Genomic DNA, 27,976 nt, shown 5'->3' with positions numbered 1-27,976 from the left:
GCGCACCTATTATGTATAAAACAACAATGCAAATAATATGTGTATAATATCAATATTTTATTTAAGCATTTATCTAAGTATAACATTAAAAATGAGTTATTGTACAATATATAATACACGTCTTAATAATATAAATTTAATAAAAAAAATCAATAAAAAAAAAAAAATTAGAATACAAAAACAATTTAAATAATGACGACAAAAATCATAAAATCATATTAATAAATAAATCAATCAGAATCCGAAGAACTTGTATCACCTGTTCCTATTGTTAGAATATGACGTTCTACTTCTTCAGGGTTTTCGTCCATTACTGAATCTGTTACATGTTCTATGTCCCAAAACTCTTCTTCCACCTTTTTCACATGTTTCACAAAATTTGTCCTTATTTCCGGAGTTACGTGATCCACACCTTTCTTCAACAGCTCGAGTACGTCCTTCAATTTGTAGGTGTTGTTATGATTCCGGACATAATTTTTGACTGACAACCAAGCGAGCTTGATGGGATTAAGCTCGCAGTGATATGGAGGTAATCGCAATATGATTTTGTTATTTTCTTTAGCGTACTCATCAATTATATATTTGTCATATTGTTTTTTAATTTTTTTAACTTTTTTAATTAATCGTTTTTTACTACAGGATGGGTGACGACCTCACCTTTACTCTCCAACCAATCAATAATTGCCTGTTTTTTCCAAGCTATAACTGGTATTTTATCTTTCTTAACGGAATGGTATGATGCATTATCCATTACTATAATAGCATTGTCTTTCAGTAAAGGCAGGGTCTTGACAAACCATTCATAAAATGTATTGCCATTCATATCATCATGGTAGTCAGCAGAATTCGTTTTGGATTCAAAACACAAAAGGCCCCCCGGCACAAAACCATCTGTTGACCCAATGTGTAATACGATGAGACGCTTACCTTTGCCGGAGGGTTCCTTTTGTCCTGTCGTGAGGCCTCTGAGAAATGCATCACGGGCTGATTTGACGGTGCTATCGACCCACGTTCTGTTATGAGTCTCGCCTGCATTAATCCATGTCTCATCCAAGTAATAGATTGGCCTGTTTTGCGCTCTGTAATGCTTCATTTTAAACAAATAATTTCGGCGCCAAGTTATTAAATCTTCTCTTTCGAGAAGTGCACTGTTACGATTTTTTTGACAAATTCAAATTGCAAATCTTTCAATATCTTTTGGAATGACGAACGTTTGAGATTGGGTAAAGTTTCGTCTTCATTAATGGCTATTAACATTTTCGGAACTGTTGGTACTTCACGGGCTCTCCAAAAACTGTGAATTTTTTGTCTGATGGCATTTTTATCGAATTCGTCAACTTTCTGTATGACTGTAGATCTTACTTTTTTCTTGTTAGGCGATGACACTGTACCTTGTTTTTGATACTCGGATAATGTGGTTTGTACTGTGTGTTGCCCAATACCGGTAGATTTTGAAATGCCTAAAATCATTTGTCTGTAGTTCAACTTTTCCATCTCAGGATTGTCAAGCCGTTGTTGTACTTTCTCTTTATACATATTAATAATCATTTGCCTTTGACCACTGCCAATAAACTAAAGAAAAAAAATATATTCAAAAATTTAGAATTTGCAATTAAAAAATAGTAATACAAACACTTACTTTTCCACATGGATTTTTTTTTGCAGGAGAAACACCTTGAACGTCCATGTTGTATTCTGTAGTATAGTATATATAAAAACAATAAATTGCTAAAACACACAAAAACTTTGAAAGAAATGGTTAAAAAACTGTGTGTAGGCAAAACCGATAGTTTGTATGCCAATACGTAAAATAACAGAATACTATAGTACACTCTGTATACAAACACTGACAGGTTTCCTGAACGGCCCCGGCGTCGTTGGGCGGCGCACGACGCTGGCGGCGGCGGCGGCCAGCGTACGGACAGATTTAGTGGTGGGAATGCGCGAGATCGGACGAATTTTGGTCTCCGCCCAGTAGCGGTCTCTCGATGGCCGCAGTATAATAAGAGCGAATTTTACATTTTCAAAAGCATTTTGACACGCATCTCCCCAAATGAATGGTGTATTTTTCTTTAGTAATGATTTTAATGGTTTTGCAATACCAGCATAGTCTGAGATGAACTTGCTATAGTAACCTGTTAACCCTAAAAATCCTTTAACATTAGTAGTGTTCTTAGGTACTGGTACCTGTTTTACACAGTTTATTTTACATTCATCTGGTTCTACGCCCTGTTCTGTTATTTTATGTCCTAGGTATGTTACCTCTTTTCTTAGAAAATGACATTTTCCTGGTTGTAATTTAAATTATTTTTCCTAACCTAACCTTCCGCAGCCTAACCAACCCCTAAGTCGTGTTGATGGCCAACATTTATTTACGTCAACATGAATTGCCTTTTCAAAATCAGAAAATACAGTTTTAGGATTAAAACATAAATTAAGTTTTTGACATTCTGAAATTATTAATTGAAAAGAAGCCTCATACGTGGTTGAAGCTTTGTCCAAAAGTAAACAAAATACTAAAGGTATGTAGTTATTATTTTTCATTCCGTGGATAGTAAACAGTTGAGTGAACTGTATTGGACAGCTTTTAAAAGTTCCGTCGATATAAATTGTATCACACATAATTAAAAATTTTAAATTAGTAACACATGAAAATATTATTATATTTTTAGTATCGTCATTAATTAATATAAATGACTCGTCTTTGTTTGTCTTCGGGTTAAAATCTATGAGAGCTGCATGTAATTCTGATAAGGTTTTAGCTAATTTAGGCATTATTGATGTTCTAATATGATGCATATTTTTTCGAATTAATTGTAAGTCATAGGTATTTAAAGTATCTGTATCATTCTCTCTGAGTTCTCTATGAATAATTTTTGAAGGTCTCTCAACTGGATCATCTAATGCTTTACGTTTTAATTTATCGCTAATTTTCTGTCTATTTATTACATTTTCACTCGGTTGTTCATGGTTATGATTAATAGATTTCTCAACTATAGTATTAAATTCATTTAATTTTAAAAATGACTTACAGTTATTTTTGCAACAAGTCCAGCGTTGGTGATTATTGGCTAAATTCTTGTGAAAACGAAATTTGTATCCGTCGATTACAAATATAGTTTTATTTCTTTCACTTAGTATAACTTCATCCATGATGCTTGGTGTACCTCGTAAACTAGAGTGTGCAGTAATATAATAAAAAAAAAAAATTCCAAGTTGATATGAACAATATATCAGTAGATATCGGTAATTATTATACTAGCGACGATAGAAATAAAATCTAAAATTTCCGGCCTATAGTATAATAATATGTTACTATATTATCTGACGAAAGTCATAAAAATAATATGAACGAAATGTATATATAGTATTATATACGCATATTGTACATTCATTTTGACGCCCGGCACGGCTGTGCGGCATAATTTCTGCTTTGTATGGACTAGGACGGTTGATTTAATATTTTACTCAAAATAATCCTCGGACTCAATTCGTATACTATTAGTTTCCTAACCCCGGACTCAATTAGTATATGTCCCGTTTGTACCCGGGACTCAATTAGTATATTATTTTTTTTTCCTTCAGGTATAGGGAGTCAATTAGTATACGGCGTTAAATCTGCTCTCGTATCAATTAAAAATTTATTGTGTTCGTCGTATTCTGAATTAATTATTACTTGATTTTTGTTTAATGTAATTAGATGTTCATTTTTATTATTAATTACAAAAATATTATTTTCTTTTAGTTCTCCAATTGTTTTAATTCCGCTAGACGTACCTTCGCCTAATTTCATTTTCTTTTCATTATTATATTTTAGTTTTCTACAATCTTTTATTATGTGTCCTGGTTTTCTACAATAGTTACAAATCAAAGTAGTTTTACTTCCACTATATTCTTTTTTAATCTCACTTTCTTTTTTAATTTCTGCGTTGTCTTTTTTCGGTTTCTTACAATCTCTACTTAAGTGCCCAATACCTTCACAATTATAGAATTTAGGTTTATATGTTTTATTATAGGAATTATTTTTTAATTTCGGCTTCATTACTTCAGATGCTTGTTCTTCCTTCAATGCCGCCTTAATTATCTCCTCTAATGTTTCAACTTCATTACTCTCAAAACTATTCTATATGACGAGTGTAACCCGTCTATAAAAATATTCTGGGCTTGCCTAGTTATTACTTTTATAATAAACCTCACTGTCTGTTTTTGTTTTATTTTTAGTCATTTCATTCGATAGTTGATATAGTGCTAATTCAATTCTTGATGCATAATCCTGTACTCGCTCTGTTTTACCTTGTATTATAGAATTTAAATGTTTATGTAAAAATTGTTCTGAATAATTTTTTTCAAAGTTAGCTCTTAAAATATTTATTAATTCCATCACGTTTGAAATTTTTTTATGTTGAGTAACACATAAAGCTTTCCCTGAAAGATTACATAAGAGTGCCTCCAGAACGTCTTTAGTTATTGAATCGTCAATGTGTGAAAAAACAAAATTACATTTTTTTTCAAACAAATTCAATTCCTGAGTTGGTAGACCCGCGAATTCGGGAAGCATTTTCAATGCATTGTCAAAATTAAGTTTACTCATTTTAAATAATTCCAAGTAACCCGTTAAATTTCTTAAGTGTTGTAAGTAATTTTGTCTTTGTCCCCCCTCACTAATTAAACTTGCTAGATTTTTCTTCGTGAGTTGTATAATTTTCTATACGTTGTTTATTTGAACCCGTAACGTGTTTTGCTAATATAGCCCACTTGAAACACTGTTGGTCTGAGTTTTGCGGGTTGATTACAGCTTTTTTCTTTTCGATGAAGTCCGGTAACGGAATATAAGATGAAGCGCTCATAGGCGTATATTTATAGACTTTTAGTAACTCGACTAATTCTGATTTAATCGAATTAAAAAATTCAATATAGTTTTGAAAATATTTTTGATATTTTTTGCGTAATACCATACGACTTTTCTATTTGCAGAAGACGAAATTTCGATAAAGCCGGGAGACTGTACAAGAAGTAAACGTGCTTTTTTAGCATTTGCTGCTTCGTTTGAATTTTCCTTATGATATGATCGCTTATGACCATTGCGAGATTGAACTGAAAAAAAAATTACTATTGTACTGCTAAAAACTATGGAAATGCATGTAACAGCTTGAAAAACAATAAAGTTTTTAATGAGAAAGAAAAGATAAATTGTTGTTAGAAATATAAACGTTTTTAGTAAAAATACCTGAAGAAAAATAAAGAATTTAAAGATAAAATATTGGTGATGTGTTTATCATATGGAAAATACGATTTTTAAAAATATAAATTAATAAAATGAAGTAGGTATATTATCTATTATTACTTATATGTATATATATATATATATATATATATATATATATAACAGCAAAATCAAATATGATATAGACCTCAGTTATAGTAATAATACACAACGTTCCATAAGCGTGCGCAGGTCTTCATGGCAGGGGAGGCAATATCTTAGCTAAGAAGATCCAGACTACAAACCCCTACCCTTCCCCAGCTAGGTTAAAAAAAACTAAGAATACATAATAAAAATTTTTTATTAAAGTTCCATACGTTGTTTAGCGGTAGGATCTAATGTTCTAAAAATGTCTATTACTTCTTCATAATCAACATTATATGCTTGTTCCTGTTCAATAAACATGTTTAAAAGTCAATCTAATCTTTCCTGACCCATGGTACTTCGTAACTTGGTTTTAACCATATTCAGTTTTGAAAAAGTCCTTTCACAACTACAACTTGTTACTGGTATTGTAACAAATAACTTCAATACTTTTAAGATACTAGGGAAAATATTTTGTCTATCACATGAAGATAACCATTTGATCCATTCATCACATTTATTTTTCAATACATTTTGAGGAACACTGTCGTAATTTTGCAAGAGTCGTATTTCTGTTTGTAATGTTTCTGTATCCAAATTAAACGATGAAGCTAATGTACATATATCTTCATCATTCGTTTGTAAAATTATCAAATTAGCTATACTTTTAATCATATTAATTGTTTCTTGATTAAAACGAATGGATATTCCATTAATCATTTGATCCAAAGCTGTATTATAAACAATAAGTTTCATTTCTTCTTCTTTAGTTTTAAAGAAATACTGGCTGGTATGAGAAGTATCTATTTTCGATGAAATTTTTCTTTTTTTTGCAGCTGGAATTTGAATATCGATATCAGTGCATAATTTAACAGTATTTTTATAAATATTTTGAAACTCGTATTCCTCATTTCTCATTTTTTTCAGTGATTCTTTCAACGAATCTACTACTTCCACTGCTGTCAACAAATTTATGTTAGAAGTTTGTAGAAATGTGCTTACTTTCAACACTGCACTAAGAATTGGATGGAACATTTCTAAAGCAAATATAAATTCAAATTTTTTTAGTTGATACATAATACCTAAACCTTTAACTCTAATTTCAGATTGTTTTGTAGAATCTATAATTTCTTCAATTGCTACTAAAAGAGATGAATAGTTTATTTTTACTGCACTTACAGCTTCGGAGCGGCAGGCCCATCTAGTATTAGATAAAGATTTTAAAGTTTTGAGTTTTGCATTGGTAGAATTGACAATTTGCTCAAAAATAGCATGTCTTGAACAGCTACCTTCTATGAAATTATAAACTAACTGAATAGATCCAAAAAAATCAAATGCAATTCTATTTTTACACCAACAGAATCAACCAAAATTAGATTTAAACAATGGCCGTAACAGTGTACAAAAAATATATTTTTATTCTTTTCTTTAAATTTAGTTTGAACACCTGCAGTACTACCTGCCATTGTTTCAGCTCCATCAAAACAAGTTGAAACAATGTTTTCCCATTTAATATTATATTCTTCAATGACATCACTCAATGTATTGAAAATGCTTTGAGCGTTAACTGACTTAATTCGTTTCATTGTTAAAAACTGTTCTACAGCAGAGCACTTGATGTCATCAAAGTATTTGATTACAATTGATAATTGTTCATGATGACCTAAATCACTCATTTCATCGGAAATCAAAGATATTTTTTTATCTTGTATACAATATTTTAATTGTCTTTTCATCAATTGACTTATGGAAAAAATTAAGTCGTTTTGAATACGGTTACTACAATATAGTGCGTTTTTTGGTCCAGAGTTCAAATGTTCATTTAGTATAGGATCATATTTTTTTAAGAGACCTACTATATCCAAAAAAAGTCCTTTGTGAATATCATTAGACTTTTCACTATGCCCGCGAAACGGTTTACCACCTATACCAAGACAAACTGTTATATCAATTAGACGTTTCATAATTTGTCTATTTTTTAATCGTGTTTGTTCTTTTTGACTGTGCAGAAGTTCTCTATTTTCATCCAAAATTATGTCAATTGGTTTTAAATTTAAAAAATTGGTCAAAGATGTAGAGCTATTTAAATGGACTTTGGACATTTGATGCAATTTAAATTTAGATGTAGCCAGTTTCCAATTTTTAAAACCTGACTTTGAATAAGTTAATTATGTCTGTCCAATATTGATTCCTGAAGAATGTGTAAACATGCGACAAGGAAAACAATATGCTAAATCTCTTATTTGACTATACTCAAGCCAAGGAAACTGTTTATACCAGTGACTTTGAAAATGTCGTAATGTACCACTAAACGCTGTATTTGGATAACTGTTTAATATAGGTTGGAATGGACCATTCTTAACACGTTGTCTAAATTCAGTTTGAATTGTTGGTATTTCATTAGCAGGATCATCAGGATCTAAAATTTTTAGAATTCATGCATAAGATAAACTATTTAAATTTAGTACATTATACTTACTTGATTTGATCATTTAGTTTTTAAAATTTTAAAACTTGTTTTCTTAATAAATTTATTACAAAAATAACAACTTTTAAATAATATGAAGTATTAATAAACATAAATACACAACATTGATCAACACAAATATTATCAGTTAGGTATATTTAATGTAACTAATTAGTAATAAAGTTTATTGGTTAATGGTTACTACAAAAGTAAAAAATTACAATATTTATTTACCTAATATACATAAAAACAAGTTAACAACCAATACAAAACATTGACCCAACATTATAGTACCATATGTATGCTTTTACACTTAGTAGCCCTGGATCAGTATGCCACCAAACACTGAACACAAATAGTAAACCCAACAAAGAACATAGACAAAATAACAAATTATTATTATAATATTATTTCTACCTATCATTAGGATATACACATGTTATAAATTAAATGTTTAACTAGATACAATGCATCTATAAACACAGTCTAGAATTGAACACAAACAGCCAACATAAACAAACATCAATACATTATTAAAATAATTTTATATAAATACCTAACAGTTCATGTACAGTATTTGACTCAGTAACTTTTTCAGATTCTTCAACTGTAAGACTACAGTGTGCTAATGATACTGGATCATCTGGATCATTGTCACCTAAATTAATAAAATGAATATTGTTAATTCATAAGTTAAATGAAACAGCTTAAATAATATATATATTGTATAGACAATATTATTAAAATAATTATATATTTATATATAAATACCTAAAACCTCATGTACAGTAATTGACTCAGTAACTTTTTCAGATTCTTCAACTGTAAGATTACAGTGTGCTAATGGTACTGGATCATCTGGATCATTGTAACCTGAATTAATAAAATGAATATTGTTAATTCATAAGTTGAATAAAACAGTTTAAATAATATGTATAGATAATATGTATGGATAGTGGATTATATATTTATATTATATTAAAGTACTAATATAAACTTACCAGAATTTTTTTTGTTCTTTTTGGCATAAAAAAGTCATGCAAAGTTTTCAATTTTTTATTTTTGGCTGCCATTCTGATTATTGATATTTATTATTTAATAATATTTATATTGTATAATATACTATATTTGTATTAAACAATAAACTTATTTAAATTCAAATGAAAATTAAAAATTACGCTGCGATGCTGTTATCAAAAATTTGGCACAATTATATACGCAGCTGCTGCTGCAGCAGGCTTATTAACAAAACAAACCGACAACCGTTTACAAAACAAATCGGCATTCTTCACAAAAACCACGGTCCATGGTTGTAAATTTTATCTATGAGTTACAATCGTGGTCGTGACGAAAACATAGATAGGTAATAAAGAATTATTACCACGGACCAAGGTGTATTGATAAAAGAGAAGTCTATACACAGAATAGATTAATCTATTCCGTGGTATAACTGTATAAGGTCTATGGAAAGTCTATATAAGAAAGTCTATATATAGACTATTATTCTAAGACCGTGTTCCATGATTATTACGTAACCTATATATGGACGAAAACTTTATTGACATTGACAACATTTCTTATCGGTCAATTTATAACGTATATGACATCGCACTAATTATGGATTTTAAAATTATAATATTTACCATTTTCAATTAGCATAGGTACCAGTATACCAATATTGACCATTTTAACGTATTATTATTTAAATATTATAAAAAATTGGTAGGTATTAATGTATAATATAAAAAAAATCTTGGTGAAGCGGAAAATCTCGCAGGGGAGGCAGCTGCTTATGCAACGTTCTTTTGTATAACATGAAATAATAGTAACAGTAATATAGGCTGGTGTTCGTAATGGTTTATTAAGATCTTTAGATAAATAGTATGCCTATTTATGTTTTTATTGGTATTATATATTAAATGTGTATATGTTTTTCATAAAAAATAAAATATTCATGTTTTATTATTATATATTATGTATAATATGATCAAATATATTTATTAAAATATCTGTTTATACTAAAAATATAATAAATTAAAATTATTTATGTATGTTTTAATAGCGTTATGATAATAATCGTATGGAAATATTATCAATTAATATATTACTACATGAATTTATCAAAATTATTGAACAATTTTATGAACATTTTCAACATATATATATAATCATCTTAACGGAATTAACTATAATTATGGGATTTATCAGGATTTTATCTAAATTATTATATGTTTTCCATGATTTTATACAACTTTGTATATTTTAATAAATTGTTTTATTTTTTATAAAATAAAATAAGAACCTATGTTATATGTATAAAGTTATGAATAATATATTTACCATCATAATCGTAAATTTGTGCAGCTGGTTTAAAAAAATCTTGAATTTCTCGCTTGGTTATGGTTGGTTGTTGTTGGATTATAATATTTGAACCTGAAAATAGTATTATTTATTATTAATTTGATTATGAATATTTTATCTTATAAATTTGTAAATTTTTATTGTGAAAAAAGTACTTACGATGTTTTTCTTTTTTATGTCTGATGAGGTTATCTCTTCGCGTGAATATTTCTGAGCAAATACTGCATACGATTTTAGTGGGTGATTTGTGTGACTTGGCATGTCTATGTAGATTTTTGATCAATGTAAAGGCTTTATCGCATACACTACACGAAAACATGATTATGTTTAAGACTGAAGAACACTAGTCGAATTCGCGAAACAAGACTGTACCCTTCAACGAATATATGGGTAATGAATTATAGAAATTGTACTTTAAATAACAGTATGAAATAGTTAGGAACTTAGGAACTCTGAATTAACACGATTTGACACTTGAAGGGTAGTACATGGACTGATTTCATTTTGCTTCATGCACTACTTTTTTATTCACCGACAATACTCGAATATGACTCTGCAGGTCTGTACAGGTTTGTATTTGGAACGGACTTGGTGACAGGGATACCACATCCCTCATTATGGGTTTGTTATGGACAATGTATGTTTGAAAAGGTTTAATGTATGTGAAGCTGTTATGTGTGTGTGTGTGTGTGTGTGTGTGTGTGTGTGTGTGTGTGTGTGTGTGTGTGTGTGTGTGTGTGTGTGTGTGTGTGTGTGTGTGTGTGATGTAAGATTACTTATGTAATATGTGTGTGTGTGCCATGTTTAATGTATATAATATTATATGTTTATATGTATGTGACGTGTGTGTGTGTAAATAAAAGGGGAAGAAATATAATTGATTGGGAAGGGGAAAAATATTTGATGGTCAGGTGTCATATTTAGTCGAAATCAGAATATTATATTATATATTATTTTTCTTCAAAAGGTAGGGGTTTGAAGGAGAAGATATAAAATATATGCCGGTTTGTCGGTTACGAGTAGGATCTGGTGATGGTGTTGGGTTTATGCGTGTTGCGGGTTGCCTATATTGAGTAATTAATACAAGTTTGGGAGGAGCTGTGTAGTGTGTAGTTGTTGCCTATACAGGGCATGCCTATCCTTTTACATGTAAATTTAAGGGGGAGGAGGTATAGAACTCTCATTTTACACCTACTTCTAAAAGTCCTACAAATACTTCTAATACTCCTACAATGAAAAACACACAAAAAAAAAAAAAATTGAACCCGATTTGGAGAAAAGGAAATTTTTCAAAAAATCCAGATTTTATAAAATTTTGCGGGAAAAAACCAATGTCTGACGAATTTAAAGAAATGAAATCACCTAGAGAATTTTTTTGTTATTTTTTTGATAATGAATTATTGTCACATATTGCCGAACAATCTACGCTTTATAGTATTCAACGAAATCCTGAAAAACCAAATAAAATAACGAAAAATGACGTACAACATTTTTTTGGGAATAATAACAATGATGTCAATCGTCCATTTGCCAAATACTAGGTCATATTGGTCAGAAAATACTCATAATAAAATAATACGAAATTGCATGAGCGTAAATGTTTTTGAAAATATTAGGTGGTATATACATTTTAACGATAATACTCTAGATTTACCTAGAGATAATCCAAATCGTGATAGAGTTTTCAAAGTTCGGCCACTTATTGATGCACTCAACAAAAAGTTTGGCTCTGTACCTATCGAAGAAAACCTATCATTAGACGAACAATTATATCCAACTAAAGCTGTATCATACCTCAAACAGTATCTCCATCTTAAACCTCATAAATGGGGGTACAAATTATTTGTATTATGTGGTGTTTCTAGTTACGGTTATAACTTTGAAATTTATACCGGAAATGAAAATAAAGAAGATGAACGAATTATACGTAATGAACCAGATTTTGGAGCTACAGACAACGTCGTTGTTAGAATGACTAGAATGATACCGGATAACGTACACCACAAGTTATTTTTTGATAATTACTATACATCGTTACCAGTTATGATATTTCTTGAAAAAAAAGGCATTCACACAGTTGGAACGTTTAGACGTAATCGTTTTCCAAACGTCTGTTTGACAGATGATCGTAAATTGATGAAACGATATTCAGAAGAGTGTTTCACAGTTGTAAAAGATGTCCCTATTTCAGCTGTTGCGTGGAAAGACAACAAGATAGTACACGTAACCTCAACTTTCGTAGGCGAACTCGATAAAAATGTAGTGAGTAGATTTGACAAAAAAAAAAGACCACAATCATTATACCTAGGCCGAAAATCATTGAAGTTTACAACAAACATATGGGTGGGGTTGACCTCATGGATTCTATGATTGGGAGCTATAGAATAATAATGAGGTCTAAAAAATCGTATATGAAGATTTTTTACCATATGGTTGATATGACGATTGTAAACGCGTGGTTGTTACACAAAAAAGTTACAAAAAAACCAATGAAACTAGCTCAATTTCGAGAGCAGTTAACTGTAGAACTTTGTCAGACATCAATGGAAATTAAAAAAAAAGGCAGAAAAACAAAGGAATCGATAGAAAAACAAATGCTAGAAGAGAGTGAAAAAGAAAAAAAGGACACCAACAGCAACAATGCCATCAACTCAAATACGTTTGGATGGACATGTACACAGAATTCAATTTGAAAAATTTCGACGCGTATGTAAACTACCAAAATGTAAATATCAGTCATTTGCTAAGTGCACTAAATGCGATGTTTTTTATGTTGTAACACAGAAAGAAATTGCTTTGATCTATTTCATTATACCTAATTAAAGTTTTTTATTTTTATAACCTACTGTAACGTGGTCGGGGAAGGACCAGTTAAATATAAAATATCTAGGGAGAGTCGTAGGACCCTATAGATATAATTACCGTAGCCTGGGGTAGATATCGGAATCTTAAAAGTAATGTAAATAAACGAGGATTCAGCTTCAGTTATTATTAATATTTATTATACATTAAAGACTTATAAATAATGTTACTCACAGTAAATCTTCTATACTAAAAAATGACTTTTACATGGTCGAACGGAGTCCTGAACTACTTAATGTCTAGAAGGTGTAAAATCGACTAACTACGCATACACTCACCGTCTCGGCTACAGGCCCCACAACCATACACATGTATGTGTGTATGTACATTAGTCAGCAGCAACGCTCATACACATACACGTGTCATGTAACACACTCACACCTATAATTGTTACATTACCCCCTCCCTTAAAAAAAAATTACAAAAGAAATTTTGAACATAAACATTGTTTTTATCTCGTATTCGTCTTGATTGCTTGAATAATATGGCGATGATGGGCTGCTGATTGAGGTTTTTTTTGTAATTGTTTCTTATTTCTTCATTGATGTAGTGAAGGCTATTGTGTAGTACATATAAGTATTTGCTTACAGGTGTTTCTACCGTGCCAGAGTCAAATTATACCTTTTATTAATCCACATAGTGTTTGTCTTATATTGTATAACGTATACACTCGATTGTTTCATTATTTATTTCATAATTATTACTTTTTCTAATATCATTAATGATTGTCAATATGAGTATAACCAATAATATAATATTTATAATAACTTAATCTAATTACAATAAATAATCTCCTCTTTTTTTTTACATACTTATAATCATAATATTTCTAACATAACTTTAATCTATATTTAGTTACATGATTTAAATATTTTTGGACAATTTAGGTTGGTTGACTTAACTAAATTGGTGTTTGACGTCCGTTGTGTATTTATGAATATATCTGAAACTTGACTTTAAGGTTAACATAATAAAATATTTTTTATACAATAGTTGATTATTAACTAGGACTGAATTAAAACTCTCTTTTTTTTCTTATAATTTTTTATTTATCAATTATCACGTAATATGTTTTAGGTTTAATTAATTTATTTTGAATTGTAATGTAATTTTCGTTTATTATTATTTCATTATTTCTGTTTTTATCACATGAAATAATGACTTTGAATTGTATTAATCGATTAGTGTAGGTAGATTATATTTAGTTCGCTTCTTCAACCGTTATAATTATCATTTTGTATTTTACTCTTATCCACGTGGTATACTACTTTGAGTTTATCTTCAGTTTGGTTTTTTGTCTTTTTATTTATATTTTTTATGTATTTAATTATTTTATATTATTACCACTATCACTATTATTGTTAATGTTGTCATTCCGATAGAATGAATATTTGTTGTTTTTTCTTTCGCTTTGTATTTTAACAGATTTTCGATTTCTTGATTTAAAACTGATAGTGATTTAGCGTGAGTTTTTAAATCATTAAATTTTCTAGGTATATCAATAGTGTCTAAGTTATTATATGGTACATATTGTTTCACGATTATATTATTGAAATCTTCGGTAAAGTTAGGTAGGTGGAAAGGAGGTAAGTAGTCTTTTGAAAAATGACTTTGGTTTTTATATTTTGAAATTACGAGGGTGTTTTTTTTTAATGCTTTGCAATTTGTTTTTAGAGATAATAGGACTGTTTGATTAAGAATTGTATTTTCCGCCTCATCACCACAACTAATTACTATTTCTATTGGTTCCGGCGTGGCATATAGCCATTGGTTATTATTTTTTAGGTGATGCCAAATATCGTGGATCATAGTGATAGTCTTAATTTCACAATTGGTTGGTATAGTATTACCTCCTTTAAACATTTGAAATTCGCAATTTGGTTTGGTTGCGCTAGATAATGGGGTACTTACACTACAAATTGTATTCATTTTAATAGACTTACACTTGTTGACCTGATCTTGAGAAAAAAATGTGTAATATTGTTTATTATTTTCTATGATTAAATATTCTTCTGGGGATTGTATGAAGATAAAATTATTTTTATTAACGTGTACTGGTAAGCTAATAATTCGATATAGATTAAAATTTAGGTTTTCTATTAATGGTACGTTTATTGAATAGATAATTAAGTGGTTCTGATAACATATATTTAACTCTATAATTTTCATAAAATCAAAGTAATTTTTAATATTATTTCCATTGGCATATTTAGGTTGTAGGTAAGTTTGCTTTTACGTCCTTAAATTGTTCTAATAATTCGTTTGGTTTTAAAATTTGAGAATTGATCTGTCCTCTGTGGGCTGCTATTACTGTATTTAATATAACTGAGGTTTCTTTCGATAATTGATTTATAAGCTCACTGTATACTGAATTATATAACATAATATATTCTTTTATATTTATTATTTTTAATTCTTCTTTTTGATTAATTATTTCATGGTTTATTTTACTTATATAGTCATTCAAATTCTCCTTAATTTTAGTAAAATCTACCGAAATTTTTGTTACTGAATCGAGAGTGCTTTCGAAAATTTTAATTTGATCTTTCTGAAGCAACAGTGTTTTTAATTGTTTTTCCTCCAAAAGTCTAATTTTATTTTGATATTCCTCCCCTTCTTCCTCAGTCAAAACTCCAAATAAGGCTCGTTGTAGTTTTCCGATCCCTCCGAAAAATGAGCTTCGTTTCGTTCTGTCGCCATTAGGGTTTAAATTGTGTTTTTTTTTCTCAATGTTTAAATACTGTTGTAGTATTTCTCTTTCATCATTAATTTTGTCTAGTATGCTGAGTTAATTTTTTTTAAATTTGTACACATATCGTTTATCAGTTGACTTATTTTCAAATCTTTGGCAAATTAGTTTATATGAAACGCATAACTATTTTCGTAATTCGAAATATTATAAAAGGTTAAAAAATTCCATTGAAAATAGCTATGTGTAATGGAGATATATTTTCGAAATAAATACCTACCTGATTGGTAGTAAATTGTTTATCTCAAAAAAATTAGAATTTCTCTTAGTTACCTCAAATACCATAAATATCTTGTTATTATTTTCATATTAATTGTTTTAACCTACGTAGATAATATGTTATGTTAAACCGTGTATCTATATGTATTAAAATAATTAAGTAAATCCCTTAGTGAATAGATAGCTATAACAGTAACTATAATAGTATTAATTAGTATTAATTATTTTACTCACCAAAGTGTGATTATTCTATGTTTTTGAATATTGTGTAGTTTGAATACTTCGTCGTATGGGTATACACGATCATACGATATTTCTCTCCTGTTCGTTATTTATGAATGATTCTTGCATACTGTTAAATTGCCTTAATATACTGTAAGTGGTATGTTTTTTTGCTGAGTGTTTTTTTTTTTTTTTTTTTTTTTTTATAGTAAATATCGAGCCTACGTTTGTTAATTATTATTATTATTTAAATTGTTTGTATAATTGTTCATTTTACCCGTGTGTCATGTCGTCAAATATTAATTTGATATTTTATCGTTTAAGTCATGACCTTTTTTTTTAAAAATCATGATGTAATGTAATTTCCTGTATATTAAATTTCGTTATAGTAATATTAATGCAATAACTGTGATTTTCTTATATTTACATTATTATACTAATTAATTACTACATTCCTTAAATATATGTTTATGTTAATATGTAATAAATTAAAATATAAATGTAGGTAATACGCCTAATTATTTGCTTAACTGTGTTATTTATTTAATTTCTCGGTTTTTAAATTTTTTTAGTTGACTAACATGTTTATTAACTGTCCGTTTTTTTTATTTCTACTACATATGTAACTTCTGATATCTGTCGTACAATTTTGAATGGCCCCCCGTATCTATATGCAAATTTCGACCCTTTATTTTCTGTCTTTACTAATACCTTTTCCCCTACTATGAATTTAATTTGTTTTCTGCTTGAATCATAATGTTTTTTATTTTTTTGAAATTTTTTCTCCAGTAATTTTGGTAATTCGTCTCTTATATTATTTAATTTTTCTAATTCGTTTAAAATTTCTGGTGCAGTATCTGTGCTAATAAGATTATAATCGAATATTGATTTTGGGTGATAACCGTGTAATAGATAAAATGGAGACTGATTAGTTGTTTCATTGACTGATCATGTGTTGTAACCGAAAAGTACATATTTTAAATATTGATTCCAGCAATTTGTTTTTTCTTGTACAAAATGGCTTATCATATCGATTAGAGTACCATTAAACTTTTCGGTTTGTCCTTGGCTCTGGGGGCGGTAAGCTATTGAGTTAGTACTTCGTATGTTTAGTGCTTTTAATAAGTCTTTTACTAATTTATTTGTAAAATGTAATCCCCTATCCGAATGTATTTCTCCTATTGCCCCAAACTGTAATATTATGTCTATGAGAAATGCTACGGTTGATTTTGAATCGGCATGTTTATATGCCTTTGCTATGGCATATTTTGTAGTCGCGCATGTGCCTACTAATATGTATGAATATCCATTACTCGGGGGGTTAATTGGCCCTATATAATCTATAGTGAACCTCTCGAAGAGTCTTCCTGTTATTTTTGGTGATGTTAACATGTGACCGTATGCAGCCGTTTTGTCCGCCCTTCGTTTTTGGCAACTTAAACATGACGTTACAAATGTGCAAATATCTTTATAGATAGTTGGCCAGAAATAACGTTCTACGATTTTTTTGTATGTTTTGTCTACTCCGAGATGGGCCGCGAATGGGTGATCGTGAAAGTTACATAAAATTTCATTTTTACGACAGTCCGGTAATGCTATTAAATGTGTTGTGTTTCCTTTAGACATATGTTTGTACATAAGAACATTTTCTTGATTTAAAAAGTAATTCTTGATTTTCTTATCCATACTTGGTCCGATATGTCTGGGTTGTCTAATGCTTGTATTATTTTGTTAAGTACTGGGTCGTTACGTTGTTCTATTGGTAAATTAATAACGGTAACGTGACAAATGGTTAGGTCCCTATCCTTTTGTAATTCTTGTTCATAAGTTGGTGGGTCGAATACCGGGTTTCTTGACATCGCATCACACACTTGATTTAAAAGTCCTTTTCGGTATTTTATTATAAAGTCAAAATCAATTATTTTACTTTTTAGTCGTTGAATTCGCACTGATAGAGTTTTAATGTTATCTAGATATCTAAGTGGTGCGTGGTCTGTCCAAATTTCTACTTCGACACCATATATATATATGTGCGGAATGTTTCTAATGTAAAAACTATCGCTAGTAATTCTAATTCTATTGCGCTATATTTCTCTTCTATCGTAGTTAACCGCCGGGAGATAAAAGACACAGGGTGTAGTCGTTTATCTTCTTCTGATTTTTGTAGTAAAGTTCCTGCTATACCGATTTTGCTTGCATCTGTCCATATTGTTATAGGTAAATTCGGGTTAAAGTGTTTTAAAAGGGGTGGCCTGGTTAGTTGGTTTTTTAGTTTTTCAAAAGCATTTTGATGTAATACGGACCATTGTATGGGCGATTTTTTTGTGGGATAATGTCCCCGCGTTAAATCAGTTATTGGTGAAATTAATTCTGCATATCGCGGTATAAATTTTCTAAAAAAATTGCACAAACCTAAAAAACTTCGTGTCTGTTTAATTGTTTTTGGGGTTGGAAAATTTTTTATAGCCGCCAGACCTTCAGGATTTGGTTTAACTCCATTTTGATTTACTATCTGTCCGAGTATCTTAAGTTCAAAATATCCGAATTTACACTTTGTAGCCTTTAATTTAAATCCTGATTCTCTTATTCGTTTTAGTAATTTTTCTAATATTATTAACAGATCATCGAATGTTTTTGCGTAGTTTATAATATCGTCAACATATTTAATAGTTCCCACATATAATAATCCGGCAAGAGCTTTTGCTACTGCTTTTGAGAATTGCCGTGGTGAATTTTTGTAACCAAATGGGAACCGTGTCCATTCGTACAACCCGAATGGTGTTATAAATGCTAATTTGTATCTGTCTGTTGTTCCTAATAAAATATTCAAAAATCCCTGCTGCATATCCATTATATTAAAAAACTTTGCCCCTTCTAAACAATCGAAAACAGTTTGCATATGAGTTATTGGAAAATTTTGATGTGGTACTTGGTTATTTAGTCGTATATAATCTATTACTAATCTCTTTGAACCGTCTGCTTTGTTCACTAAAAACGCCGGGCTGGCATATGAGGAAATATATGGAGTTATAAGACCAAATCTTAATAATTCGTTAATTTGTCTCTGAAGTTCATGTTGTTCTGTCAAGGCTAATCTATATGGTGGTAAATTAATAGGTTCTGATGTTATTGTTGGTATAGGTACATCTCCCACGTCTATCGCCCCTAAGTCCATCGAGTGCTTAGCAAAACAATCTGTATATGTATTTAAAATTTGTTTTAATTGTGTCTGTTGTGATTGGGTTAGTTCCGGATTTATATCGAATTCTAATTCGTCTGCGTTTTGTTTGTCGATATATGATTATTATTAATTATTTTAAATTGTTTATATGATGGAATTTTGTTTTTTTATGCCTATCTAGTATTTTTTTTTCGGTTTCATTCATTAGTCTGTTACGATATTCTCTAATATACGTCCCACATATATCGCAAAACATTACGTCTCCCCCTCGCACCAATAAGGATGATTCGAATATTCGTGAGATTTTAATGCTGATTCAGATGTTGACAGATGTTCACAATCTTGACAATATTGAGTATACCACATAGTCGGTGTTCTGTTTACGTCATTATTTTTTATTTCTACAGTATTGTTTATGTTACATTTGTCTAATGGGTTTTTTTTTCTTTAAGGTTGGGTAAATTTAATCTATTGTGGGATTCGTCTAAGTGCCGATTTATATGTTTTGTAATAGTGTTTACATCTGGTATAACTGTGTACATGCATGTATTGTGTATGGTAAGTGGTGTTGATTCTCGATTTATTAATGCTGGGGTCCAGTGATTGTCTTCATGAATTACTCCTATCGTCGGTCGGTTATTTTTCCAGTATATTATAGCGGTATTTAATGCGTTATTATCTGTGTTTTTGTGTTTTGAAATTATAGTTAAGTTTTTATTAAATTGGTCCGCTAAGTATGCTAAATCATCCTCCGTCATGTAATATCCCGATTTTGTATTTGGTATATTAATTTTCTTTAATATTTCTATTGTGGATACCTCTAGTCCTTCTTCTCTCAAGCAAACACGTAGTGCATGTGCACCACAATCTCCGTCGGTGGGTACTTTCTTTTTTCTTTTTTCTTTTCTTTTTTAAGTATGACGCATCTAATAAAATATTTTCCCTCAGTATGTGGTTAATGTTGTCCGCAAAAAAAAATCCCGTTTCATTATTATTCATTTTATTGGTCGTCTCATTACTATTTAATATTGATTTGTTTATGTTGTAAACAGATATTTTTATGCATGTATTTCGAAATATGAACCTCAGCATATTGGAAATAACGGGCCATTCTTTTTCGTCTTGTCCCGCACATATTTTAGGTAATGCTAATTTTTTAATTTGTTGTTCTAAGCAAAATGTTCTTAGGTTTTGTAATGTTGCAAATATGTTACCGTACGATGCTTTTTCATAATAGTGGTTTTTTGTGATTAAATATAATAGCCATTGTTTTTCCGGTTTAATGACTGCGATTTCCCTTACTCTTTTTTTTGTAAAATTAAATTGTCAACATTATTAAATTTGTTACGAAATTGTAATGCTATACCACGGTTCATCGTTAAGCATTCGCTGACGCAGTGAGCAATAGCGTCACTTGACATATCACTGAATAAATCGCCAGTTATTTCCTCATATCTATTGTTAATATATTGTGAATTATTATTCAGCAATAAAAATTGTTGATATTCGTTTAGTATTTCGTGGGAAGCATATTGTATTTGGGTTTCCTGTATATCGATTATTTTTTGGGGGGTTTTTATTGGCAATTTTACTGTTTGATTTTCATATTTTAATAATATCATATTGTTTTTTAGATCCATGATTGTTTGTGTTTTTATCATAAAATCTAAACCTAATAAGATTGGAGAGCATAAATTATCTACTACCACTGCCTGGTGGTGCATTATTAACGATGCTATTTGTATTTTAATTATAGTTGAACCTAGAATGTTCAAATTTGAATTATTAGCTGTTTCCAAGTACATATCATTAATTGGTTTAATATTATCAAGTAACGTTGTTTTTTTTATCTATAACTGTTACACTAGCTCCGGTATCTAACAGTAGTAATGTCGATTGATTGTTAATTTTTCCTAATATTCGATTTTATTTTTATTTGTTCGTTTATGTTATAACAACTATATATTACATGATCTATTTCATTGATTATACTATTTTTATTCCTGGTTTTTTGGAAAAATATCCTTAACAGACCCAGGTGTCTGCAGGCTTTTTAGTTTTTTTGGTTGTGACAATTTCTTTTAATGTGTCCCACCTTGCCACATTCATAACACGTTGGTATCGGCCTTGGAGAGTTCCAGTGTTGGTAGTTTTGGTACTGATTCTGTTGTTGTGTAACTGTATTTGTATATTTTGGTTAATGTGATTGTATGTAAATCTAGTGTTTGGTTGGTTCGGATTAAAGTACAGTGGATGTGTTTCAAAGTATTGATTTGGAAAAGGTTGATTATAAGATTCGCTCTTGTTATTAGCTCCATTGGTATAATTTGGTGCATAATTTTGTATCGATTTTTCCCTCATGTCTGTGGTTAATTGTTGAATGTGTTTTTTTAAAATATTTATCTCTTCATTTAATTTATTTACATTTGAATTTTGTTTTTCATCTGTTTTTCTAACCATTTTTGCTAATTCATATCTTTTTAAATTGTCCGTTATTTTAGTTATGTTAGTGTTGTCTAAAATTTCTATTTATTGTATATTTCGTCTGGTAAACCCGCTAATATTTTTTCGCAGATTTCTTCCTCTATCATGTTGGATTAATTTATAACAGAGTTCCATCATATTTATTATAAATTCGTTTAAGGTTTCATTGTCCATTAGTTTCCTTTGGTTTAATTGTATTCTAAGTAATTTGTCATTTCCGACATTGGTAAATTTCTCTTTAATTTGTTGTTTAGTCTGTTCCCAGTTTATATTTGGTGTTTTGGTTTTTATTAACTTGAAAAATTTTGATGCTGAGTCTTTTAAATATAAGGGTAATAACGTTATTTTTTCTGTTTCGCCCCAGTTATTTATTATTGCAGCTAAGTCGAAATTTTCTATAAAAGAGTCAACATCTTCTCCAATTTTTCCCGAAAAAGTTTGTGGTTGATGGATCATTGTTTTAAATTCCATTTTTAATTTTGTTTCGTTTTGATAATATAATAATTAATTAATTTAGTTGGTTCTATGCAGTTTGTTTGATTTGTATCGAAATTGTTACTATCTAATGTTTTGTCTAGAATAAAAGTTGTGTCGTCGAATTTTGGACTGCTCTGTTTGTCTTTGTTTTTTAAATTTGTTACGATTTTTAAGTTTTCTGTTAAGTTATTAGTTAGTATTTCTGTAGATTCGTTATTTATTTTAATATTTTCTCGTATGGTACTACGTGCTAATTCTCTTAATTGTTCCTGAGTCTGGACCGTTGTTACTATACCGAATTGTTCATGTAAAATCGTTTGTAGTCTGTCTTTCTTTATGTGGGTAATTGTCCTAATTTACCGTTGAAAAATATATCAAATTCCTCTTGTGATAAGGGCGATTCAAAAATATCGAATTATTATCTTTTAAATTTTTTATATTACCTTCAAAATATTCTACTCGAATTGCGTTACTAGCATTAAATAAGATCTGTACTTGTTCTAACGTTAAATTATTGAGAAATTGTATTAATCCTTCTCTATCGGATTCCAATAAGTTAAAACTCTGAGAGACCAATTTAATATTTTGTATTTAAGTTTATAGTTAAATTGTTTTCGTTATTTTTTAAATACCACATTCCATTATTAAAATGTCACTGCTGCTAATAATAATTTAATAATGTTAATTATTAATAATTTTTGTCTCGCTTAAACTTAATTTTTATTTTATATCCGTTACCTAATAAATCTTAAAACTTACATTACTTTCTTAAGACCTATAATCAATATTAACCACTAAATTTTTCGTTATTCAAAAACTTATCTCGCTTAAACTTAATTTTTATTTCAAATTCGTTTATCTCTCTTAAAACTTAAATTTTCTCTTAAAAACCTATAGTCAATGTTAATCACTGAATCTTTCGTTATTCAAAAACTTATCTCGCTTAAACTTAATTTTTATTTCAAATTCGTTTATCTCTCTAAAACTTAAATTTCCTGTTAAAACTTATACCTAGTCATATTAATCCTTTTTTTTTGTTATTTAGAATTTATCTAGCTTAAACTTAATTTTTTCACTCGTAAAAAAAAAAAAAATTTAAATTACTTAAAATTATAAATTAATAAAAACTGAAACAAAATCCACGTATTGCAATACAACTGTAATAATTACAGGCTCCGGCGCCTCCACCAATATGTAACGTGGTCGGGGAAGGACCAGTTAAATATAAGATATCTAGGGAGAGTCGTAGGACCCTATAGATATTAATTACCGTAGCCTGGGGTAGATATCGGAATCTTAAAAGTAATGTACATAAACGAGGATTCAGCTTCAGTTATTATTAATATTTATTATACATTAAAGACTTATAAATAATGTTACTCACAGTAAATCTTCTATACTAAAAAATGACTTTTACGTGGTCGAAAGGAGTCCTGAACTACTTAATGTCTAGAAGGTGTGAAATCGACTAACTATGCATACACTCACCGTCTCGGCCACAGGCCCTACAACCATACACATGTATGTGTGTATGTGCATTGGTCAGCAGCAACGCTCTAAAGATGGGCAATACTGGTCAATTGAACGATTCGGTTCGTTTGGATCGGGTCATTCAAAAGACCCGTTCATATGATTCGTTCATTTCGTTCAATCTTTTCTTTTCGTACGTCATTTCTCTAGTAACTTAATTGCTTATAATAGTCCGGATTAGATATCAACTTTTATACCATTGTAAATATATATATAATTATTCTCATTTTTAGAGTTTGGTATCAAAGAAAAAGATCGTATAAAAATAATTGCATCTGGACCATTTCTCATGAAAAAAGAAAATTAATTCTTAGCTGGGGTCCTCATTAGCCTCAGAAAGAGGATATGTCCAAGAACTGTTTTCCTATGCGAAACAATAAGAGTTTTCTTCTTCGTGGTATAAAAAAACATTACCTGATGGCACTACCAGCTCAAGAGAATAGCTTGCATATTCGTGCAGTACAGACCGTATATTTGTTTATATTGTACAGTCTTTGCTAGATAAATAGCGGCGCGATAACGGAAAACCAGGGGTTCTCCGTATTTCAATATTATTACCGAAAATACTTCAATAAATCAACAATTGTTACAAAAATTATTTTACGATATTAATTTAAAATCCAATTCCAATATTCTGATAATAATATGATAAAATAATAACAACAACTATAAATTATACATTATAATATTATAAATTACAATTTTAATATACATAACAATAGTTTGTTATGGCGGTATAGTGGTGCTACACCTAATCATCGTCGTTCATCTTCAGTACTTGTATCGCTGTCGTCAGTTGTATCTTCTCCGTACGTTACTATTAATTTATCCATTTCGATGTCCATATAACTTTCATTTTTCCACATTTTGTTTCTAATTTTTTCACGTTTGCACAAACTGCTCCCCACTCAGAACTACCCATCGATTACATTTTTGTTTACACAGTTCTGCAATTTTTTTGATGCTACCATTATGATTTTGTTTTGCAATGTACTGTTTTACTTGTGACCAAATCATTTCAATGGGATTTAAATCCGGATGATATGGTGGTAGTCTAATAATATATTAAAGATGGGCAATACGGGTCAATTGAACGATTCGGTTCGTTTGGATCGGGTCATTCAAAAGACCCGTTCATATGATTCGTTCATTTCGTTCGTTGAACGACGAACGTATTATAACATAACGACTATTGCATTAAACAAAGATCCAATCTTATCATACGATTCTAATTTCTAAGTATGTCTGACTTCAAATGTCTACATTGTCTGCATAAAAATTAAATATAGGTACTCAATAAAAAAAATATTTACCTTTACAATTGACGTATTTGTTTTGATGTTTACTTTCATAATGTCTTTTAATATTAAATTCTTTAAAGACCGCCACGGTTTCGTAGCATATCAAACACATAGCTTTATTTCGATACTCGATAAAAAAATAACTTAGACTCCAATTATCATTAAAAACACGGCATTCGGTATCAATTTTGCGCTTTTTATTTTGAGACATCTTAATGTGAACCTACAATTTCTAATGACAAAAACAAACTAACAACTATAGCGTGGAATTATTGAAAACTTTAAACACATACGATTTGAATCATAAATTCGATAAGTGAACAAAGATAATATTATATCCGATAAAATATACAATAGATATACCTATGACTAGTCTATATTTTATCGAAATGAACAAAAAAAAACCCCGTGAAGCATATACAGCCCGCAGTATAAATATAAATGTGGCCCGCAAGTTAAAAAAGGTTGGTCACGCCTGGTATATGCAATATGATTTATTTTTTGTCTCATTAAAAAATCAATACTGCCTATTTATTTATTTATTTATATATTTATTTATTTATGTTAAGATTTTTGTCATAAAAATTGAATTGTATTCTGTTTTTATTGATTGGTGATCATTTTATTTTAGTGTTTTAAATTATTAAATTGTTAAAGTTATCATTTAAAAAAAAATTGCTATTCTACAATTTTTTTAAATTTAATTATCTTAATAATTGGTTTATGATAATTAATAAACAGGTAAGTCTTAAATCACTTTAATTTATATAAATACCATCTTTTAAAAATTATTAGAAAATATATTTATTACAATTATACAATTAGAATAAACATGGCTTCATCAACAAATCAATTGTACAAAAAACGTAGCAATGTGTGGAATCATTTCACACTTACAAATGGGAATATGGCAAAATGCAACTATTGTAATGAAAAAAAAAGTTTTTCTGGGGGATCAACAGGCAATCTTTTAAGGCACATTAAAACAAAGCATGTCACAGTTCCACTGCAAAGATCAACACCACAGGTACACATTTTATAATTTAATAACACTAAAAATGAAGAGTATAAATATATTTTAAGAGTATAAAAAATAATATCCACTGCATAGGTATTAACAATATTTTAATTTTGTCATTCTATAAATGTGTTAAGTAATGTATAACATTTAATTATTTATAAAATAAACTTAACATTTTAAAAATTGTGGTATAAATTATAATATAAATAAATAATAACATAACATTCAAGCTTGTCACGCTTAAATATTATATTTCTTAATAAAAATTCACAAACAAAAAAATTATAAAACTAATAAAATAAAATTTAGATATAAAAATTATTGTTGGTTGTTTTTAGGTAGCAGAGGAATCAAACTCTGAGTACCTTGACAATCCACAACCATCGACATCCACTTCTCAATCTACATCTGCAATAGTTCATTCTTCTATAACATCTTCGTCTTCAATAATTCAAAACAAAAATAATTATCAATCATCTATAGCAAATTTCATTAATCGCCCTCTGCCATTATGTAAATCTGTATCAATTGACCATCAATTAATAAAAATGATAGTAAAAGAGTATCACCCCTTTAGCAAAGTCAAAGATAAAGAGTTCAGAAAATTATTGAATATGCTGTCCCCTAATTACATAATTCCTTCCAGAAAAACAGTTTCTAATAGTTTAATGCCCCAAATGTATGAGACGGTTGTCCAAAGAGTGAAAGATAAATTAAAAAATGTATCTGCAGTATGTCTTACAACTGATGGATGGACATAAAGGAATAATCAAAGTTTTTTGGCAGTAACTGCTCATTTCATAGATCCAGATAATGTCACTGAATTATCTTCAGTTTTGTTAGCATGTACTAGTTTTGAAGAAAGTCATACAGCTGATAATTTAGCTTCGTTTTTGAAAAATACCGTAGATGAGTGGGGATTGAGTCAGCGTATAACTGTTGTAGTATCGGACAATGCTGCAAATATTAAAAGTGCAATTGAAAAATGCAATTGGAGACGGTTGTCATGTTTTGCGCATGATATCAATTTAATTGTCCATTGTGGATTGGATAAAATTGAGACTGTTGTAACAAAAATTAAAGACATTGTATCTTACTTTAAAAGAAGTTCTCATGCATTAGCTAAAGCCTAAATTGCAGGAATATCAAAAACAAACCGGGAATCCAATTGTAAAGTTGAAACAAGATTGCCTAACACGGTGGAACTCAACTTTTGATATGTTCGATAGAATATTGAGAATAAAGGAGCCAATAATTGCAACATTAGCCATTTATGATTTTTTCGCACAATCAGTTTTTTAGCGAAAAAAAAATAACAGTCGCTATGTTAGTGAAATATTACAATTTTGTGAACTGGTTATTTTCACATAACAAACATTTCAATATATTATAGTAAACATTTTTTTTCGTACAAAGCAAACAAGTTTTTCCCAACTTCTTTAAAACCCTATTAGGTTTCTACTTCATTTTTTAATATTCTTTTTTAGACATGTTATATTATCATCACTATCAAAAATATTTATCGCGTTATCTACGTCGGGTTTGAACAGCGATAGATGCATTTGCAAATGGATAGGATACTGTGCAAGGCAAGTTTTTAAACTCTTTACTTTAAAATGATAATTTATAATAATAAAATCACTTTTTTTCGTATATTATAGTTGTGTTAAAATCATAAACAATAGATGGAACTTAATATTTTGATGTTCATGTTAGGGACGAGTCGCGAGTTATGTTATGTAGCATATACTGCGG

General features: G+C 29.4%; 5 protein-coding genes across 5 annotated transcripts; 2 read left to right on the top strand and 3 right to left on the bottom strand.

The window, feature by feature from the left end:
- Nucleotides 1-230: 230 nt before the first annotated feature.
- LOC126554843 (uncharacterized) lies at nt 231-1,093 on the bottom strand. The gene is made up of 2 exons (XM_050209862.1): nt 658-1,093; nt 231-556 (listed from the first exon to the last, which is right to left on the bottom strand). The coding sequence occupies exons 1-2, from the start codon at nt 1,091-1,093 to the stop codon at nt 231-233; spliced, it is 762 nt and encodes a 253-aa protein (XP_050065819.1).
- A 29-nt stretch (nt 1,094-1,122) lies between these two features.
- Nucleotides 1,123-1,687, bottom strand: LOC126554842 (uncharacterized). The gene is made up of 2 exons (XM_050209861.1): nt 1,640-1,687; nt 1,123-1,572 (listed from the first exon to the last, which is right to left on the bottom strand). The coding sequence occupies exons 1-2, from the start codon at nt 1,685-1,687 to the stop codon at nt 1,123-1,125; spliced, it is 498 nt and encodes a 165-aa protein (XP_050065818.1).
- A 3,990-nt stretch (nt 1,688-5,677) lies between these two features.
- Nucleotides 5,678-7,449, bottom strand: LOC114121053 (zinc finger MYM-type protein 1-like). Its single transcript, XM_050209860.1, has 2 exons — nt 6,700-7,449; nt 5,678-6,658 (listed from the first exon to the last, which is right to left on the bottom strand). Exons 1-2 carry the CDS (start codon nt 7,447-7,449, stop codon nt 5,678-5,680), a joined length of 1,731 nt encoding a protein of 576 aa, XP_050065817.1.
- Nucleotides 7,450-11,762: 4,313 nt separating this feature from the next.
- Nucleotides 11,763-12,545, top strand: LOC126554841 (piggyBac transposable element-derived protein 2-like). Its single transcript, XM_050209859.1, has one exon. It carries the CDS (start codon nt 11,763-11,765, stop codon nt 12,543-12,545), a length of 783 nt encoding a protein of 260 aa, XP_050065816.1.
- A 13,487-nt stretch (nt 12,546-26,032) lies between these two features.
- LOC126554840 (zinc finger BED domain-containing protein 6-like) lies at nt 26,033-27,488 on the top strand. Its single transcript, XM_050209858.1, has 3 exons — nt 26,033-26,227; nt 26,560-26,900; nt 26,985-27,488. Exons 1-3 carry the CDS (start codon nt 26,033-26,035, stop codon nt 27,352-27,354), a joined length of 906 nt encoding a protein of 301 aa, XP_050065815.1. The 3' UTR covers nt 27,355-27,488.
- The last annotated feature ends 488 nt before the right edge of the window (nt 27,489-27,976 follow it).

This window comes from Aphis gossypii, unplaced genomic scaffold (assembly GCF_020184175.1).
Source record: "Aphis gossypii isolate Hap1 unplaced genomic scaffold, ASM2018417v2 Contig00625, whole genome shotgun sequence".
NCBI classification, from domain to species: domain Eukaryota; kingdom Metazoa; phylum Arthropoda; class Insecta; order Hemiptera; family Aphididae; genus Aphis; species Aphis gossypii.
The sequence above is the reverse complement of the archived record's forward strand: the minus strand, read 5'-3'. Positions and strand labels throughout refer to the sequence as shown.